We start from the raw sequence: 6,108 nt of genomic DNA, 5'->3' as shown, positions 1-6,108 counted from the left end.
ACCCTAAAATCTAAACCCTGCACCTTAAACCCCAAACTCTTCTAAATCCTTTGATTTAAAAACTAAATCTAAACTCTAACCCTAAACCCTAAACCCTAAGCCCTAAAATCTAAACCCTAAACCTTAACCTAAACCCCACATCTAAACCCAAAACCTAAACTCTAAACCCTAAAATGTAAACCCTAAACCCTAAATCTAAACCTAAAACCCTAAACCTAAACTCTAAACCCTACACCGTAAATCTAAATCCTAAACCAACTTAACCCCTAAAAACTCTAAACCCTAACCCTAAACCCTAAGCCCTAAAATATAAACCCTAAACCCAAAAACCTACACCCTAGAATCTAAACCCTAACCTAAACCCTAAACCTAAACTGGAAACCCTAAAGCCTAAATCTAAACCCTAAACCCTAACCTAAACCCTACACGCTAAACCCTAAACCTAAACTCTAAACCCTACGCCCTAAATCTAAACCCTAAACCCTAAAAACTCTAAACCCTAACCCTAAACCCTAAACCCTAAAATATGAACCCAACATAGAATCTAAACCCTAAACCCAAAAACCTACATATTGTAATAAATTGCTTTCAATGATAACACAAATAAATAATATAACATTTCAAATGTTTAAAAATATAAACAAAAAAATCACCCATATTGACACATATAATAAGAATCTTAACGTATTATATTACCCACTTGACTAATTATAAAAGGCCCCCATATTGACACCTATAATGAGAATTTTAACGTAATCCTTGAATGCATGTAAAATCTACGAAACCAAATTAATACCTACATGTAAAAGCATGTCTATTTATATTTTACAGTATAATGTTATCAAAGTAAAGGTTACACATAGCTAGTTCACCAAATCGTTATATATTACCCAACAACATATCTTTCAAGCACGCAAAATTGTATGCTCATTGCCCATTGTCCATGGTCTTTTTTTCTTGAAATCCTTGTCAGGATAGGATTATCTGTGATTATCATTTATTAGTGTTATAGATGTCTTTATAAAGCAAGATATATTTGTCTCTTTTATATGCCAGCGCCAGCTTAAATTTGCTACAAATGGACAATATAAAAATTACATTTGTACCTCACATGTAGAGCTATGAACACGTACATTATCTTTCTCCATTTTGAGAAATAAGCAACACCAACAGCATGAGGAAGTTGTGTCCTGCAGTGATTATCTTGTATGCGATAATTAGGTGGAAGATTATGTATGGGTTCTACTAGCATATCTCGTAGTAGTCGATGAATGCCCACATCTCTTATTTCCGCGTCTACTCGCATATGCGCATCAACCCTTTCTTGGAATGATCCTGGTGTTCGTCGAACCAGACGATAATTATCCTCGAGTCCACAAAATGCACGACCCTTGTCCTCGGTTGTCATATTATTTAATATCACACATGCTAACAAAATTCTTCTAATTTTGAGGATATAATACGGTCGTGCCAGACGTTGAACAATTTGCCATTGGCCTTGTAGTATTCCAAATGCTTGTTCAATATCTTTTCTTGCCGATTCTTGATACCTTTTAAATTTTTTTTGTTTCGGGTCTATCGGATTTCTGAACGACTTAACTAATGTAGACCATTCCGAGTATATTCCATCCGCCAAATAATAACCCTTAGTAAACGTACACCCATTAACCGTATACGTATATGGTGGTGCTTCACCGGCTAATAAGTCGTTAAACAAATCGGATTTATTAAGTACGTTGATATCATTGTTTGATCCAGTAGTTCCAAAAAAAGCGTGCCAAAACCATCCATCGTACGATGCTACCGCTTCAAGCATAATTGACGGGTAACCATGGTCACCTCATGTATAATGACCCTTCCAACATGCCAGACAATTTCTCCATCTCCAATGCATACAATCAATACTTCCTAACATCCCCGGAAAACCATGTATTTGAGCATGTTTAGTGGTCAAACGTTGCACATCTTGTGCATTTGGTTTTCTCAAATATTCGGGTCCGTACAAGTGAAAAACACATTTGCAGAAGTTGTTTAAACAATCATATGAGGTATGTTCACACATATGCAAATACTCATCAAAAACATCGGCCGAAGCGGCATAAGCTAGTTGACGTATGGCGGATGTTACTTTTTGAACAATATTAAAACCAAGTAATCCGGTAGCATCACGTCTTTGAATAAAATACGAAGGAACCGGAGTTTGAGAAAAGTTCAAAATACCTTGACATATACGAAGAAAGAGAGGTTTGCTCATTCGAAAACGATTACGAAAATAATCGTCCGGATATGTGAGATCGTCGGAAAAATAATCACTCCATAAAGCCGTTGCACGGCCCTGACGATCTCTATGTAAATATCTTCTAGGTGCTCGTGGTATTGGTTCAACTTCTTCGTTATCACTTAATTCATCTAACGCGTCAATTAATTCGAGTGCTCGATTCATAGTGGTATTCGTGATCGATAATACCATATTTATGTCGGGATCGGAATTTTGTTATTGGAACTCATATTTTTTATTTGAGTGTAAAAATCAAGGTTGTAAAACTCGTGAGTCGAGGACGCATCGGTCGAGACCTAAAAAGGAGGCGTCGGGCGAGTCGGGGGACGCGTCGTGGACGCATCGGTCGTTAACCATCGTTGACTTTATTAATAATTTCTTTTATATATATATATATATATATATATATATATATATATATATATATATATATATATATATATATATATATATATATATATATATATATATATATATATATATATATAATTATGTACCATAAATTTCTTAAATAAGAACTTGAATATAAAAACAATCAAACTTCAAACTCAATTAATGTTACCGAGTACATAATTAGTAAGGACATGGAGAAAAGAGCGGCTCAAAAAAAAAACAAACCCTAATTTTAAAATATATCAGATTTTGACGAAAATTTGATTGACTTTGACCGTTTTTGACCAACTTTGACCGTCTTTGACAGACTTTGACCGAACTTTTAGCTTTGACCGTCTTTTGAGTCGTTTTCAGAAAAAACGGAACGGAGAACCCAAAAAAACGACGCATCGGCCGACGCGTCGGCCAAGTCGGCCGACTTTTACAACACTGGTAAAAATGATGGAATGGGTAGAAAATATGAAATGAGAGTGATGAAAATGAGAAAGAAATATATGTTTGTGTGTAAAAATAATGAGAATGGGAGTAATATATATAATGTAAAAAAGGAAAAATCAAAAAATCAAAATAGCCGTTAAGCTAGCCGTTGCCCATTTAATTTTAATATTTTTTTTTGTTTCTAACGGTATAAAATGGACCAAAAAAGCATCCTCAATTCCGATCAAAATGGACGAAATGGTGGACGATGGAGCTGGGCGGGACCTGGGTGGCCGTCGTGCCATCAGCGCCCAGGCTGGGCGGACGTGGGCGGAGCTCGTGGACAAAGCTTTGGGACCGCTCTAATAATACAAATAGAAAAGACTAAAATTCGATTCCATGTTACTTCATAGAAAAAAGAATAAAATGAATAACTTACTTTAAGACCCATAATCATTAATCATACTCAATATAGCAATTCCATACGCCCTGCCTTAACAACCATAAAACAAACTACTCCGTATAATGCATCTTGAAACTATAAAGTACACCATTCACAAAGTAGGGTATGAAGTACATGGTCAATTCGATGAACAGGAAAAAATAATTTAGCACATATACTGGTATAATCAAAAATACTTACATAAGTGCTAATCATATATCCACTACTTTAGCACATATAGTGATATGAAAAATTGATAGATGCAAAAATCTAAACTTAAATCATTGTTCTTGAACAAAAATCGAAATAGTGCTAAAATTGATTGCTACTATCAAATTCGCTTTGATTTTTCTCCATCAAAACCAAATCGAAATCGAATCTCACCTTGATAACGTTCCGTCAAATCGAAATCGAAAATTTGATTGCTACAAAGTATAACTTTTAGTATTGAAAATGAACACCATCGATCGAATTAGTATTACATCGTATTACAATTACCTCTAACTGATTCACGTGGGTGTTGGGATCGTTTTGCGATTAACTCCGGCAGAATCACAATCTAATCGATCTAGTTGATTGCGGCTTTTGAAGATTAAGGTTTTTACTCATAAAACCATGGCTTGACTGTTCTCTTTGGGGACAAACCACTCTTGAACATCTTTGAAAGTAACGAAGTTGAAGATATCTTTCAGAATAGTGAACTGGTGACACCTTCTCACTTTAGTTTTTTTCAACAAACTGATTTTAAATTTGTGGTCCACAAATTTGAATTCATCTTCGTCAACTTTGACATTAAAGTTGCTAACTTCAACAAAACTACCTTCTTTGAATGTATGAATAAAAACGGCATTGTATTTTTATTAACTGTAGCCCTTATTTTATTTCCCTGCAAGATCAAAAATGCATTAGGAGATGTATATGTAAAGTTAAGTGTGCAAAAATGAATCAATGTATACATGTGTTAATATAACTTAGTGTAAGTAAACTTTGTGTCCTGTTAGAACATATTGTTTAAAATATATGTTTTTGTTAAATTGTATAAAGCTATAACGATAAACCCTAAATAACACGATAAACAATTAATAGCATAAATACATCATAATATACAGATAATATACAAATTTAAAATAACACCATTAACAATTGTATCATAAAGACATCATAATATACAGATTACAGATTTGATTAATAACATAAATACATCATTGTAAAAGTATATTCATTAGGAGATGTATTTGTTAATTTAAGTGTGTATTATAACCAATATAGTGTACAATGCAAATATGACGCTAAACCCTAACCTTAAACTCTAAATCTTTCGTGTTAAAAACTAAATCCAAACCCTAAATCTAAATCATAACTCTAAACCATAAAACATAAATCTAAACCCTAAACACTACAATCTAAACCCTAACACTAAAAAACACCATAAACCCTAAAATCTAAACCCTAACCCTAAAGTCTAAATCGTTTTAAAAACTGAATTTAAACTCTAAATGTAAACCCTAAAACCTAAATCTAAACCGTAAATCCTAAAAGCTAAACCCTAAACTATAAATCAAAACCTTACCCTAAATAACACCATAAACATAAACAATTAATATATAAGTAAAAACACAAAATAACCTCCGACTTGAGGAATGATATCAATTATCTGATAATATATAACTATATGCAGAAACAAACGTGTTGTATATCTTCATCACTGAATTGTAACAATGGTCTAAAACCTTTGTTTGTCCCCGCATTGTTTATCTACAGACTGGTTTAAAGGGTTACGACTAATTTGCAAAGAGAAAGTAACTAATTTCAAAATTCAAAATTCAGCACTTATAATACGTAGGAGACTGTTTTAAATGTGAGTTTGCTATCAGATAACATTTTACTAATTCAAATCCAATGCAAAATATGCTATGTAATTGCTTACCCAAATGTCAATGGAACCAAGTTTATCGACCGCATAATTTGCTAATTTTCGAAGATCGTCATGGTCACAAACATCATATGAAGCTTGCTTGCTTTGGTCACTGCTCGTTTTATGCTACTGATAACGCCAAAATCATACATGTTTATTGCCGTTATTTCGATCCAAAGTTGTTCCATTTGTATGTAATTATTGTACTTATGTATTGTAATTCATGAATATTTGTAAAAGTCCATTGTGAATGAATAAGTGAAGACCAACAGCGAAAACAAAGTTAAAACGAAGATTGAACGCGCAAAACAGCCTGAAAATGCTGATACAGGTCCAAATGCGGCGCATCTACCTCAGATGCGGCGCATCTCTGGACCAAATAACTCCCGACAGTTTCAGATGCGGGGCATTAGGATTTCTGGACCAAAACAGCATCAGATGCAGCGCATCTGAGAGGGATGCGGCGCATCCAAGCCAGATGCGGCGCATCTGTCCCAGATGCGGCGCATCTGGTCCCCTGCCAACAGTCCTGAGTGCAGAATCGAGCTGGAATCTACTGAACGTAAAGATATGCGGCGCATCCCAAAGAGATGCGGCGCATCTGGTCACTTTCTGGCCAAAATACCTAACTTTTGAGCCTATTTAATGGAGCCTTTGGTTACA

At 34.5% G+C, this 6,108-nt stretch overlaps 1 protein-coding gene across 1 annotated transcript; it reads right to left on the bottom strand.

Annotated features, from left to right (window-relative positions):
• Positions 1–1,840: 1,840 nt before the first annotated feature.
• LOC139868824 (uncharacterized) lies at positions 1,841–2,443 on the bottom strand. Its single transcript, XM_071857168.1, has one exon. It carries the CDS (start codon positions 2,441–2,443, stop codon positions 1,841–1,843), a length of 603 nt encoding a protein of 200 aa, XP_071713269.1.
• Positions 2,444–6,108: the final 3,665 nt, after the last annotated feature.

The sequence above is a fragment of the Rutidosis leptorrhynchoides genome, chromosome 9 (assembly GCF_046630445.1).
Source record: "Rutidosis leptorrhynchoides isolate AG116_Rl617_1_P2 chromosome 9, CSIRO_AGI_Rlap_v1, whole genome shotgun sequence".
Taxonomy (NCBI): Eukaryota; Viridiplantae; Streptophyta; class Magnoliopsida; order Asterales; family Asteraceae; genus Rutidosis; species Rutidosis leptorrhynchoides.
This window is presented reverse-complemented; position numbering and strand designations above follow the sequence as displayed.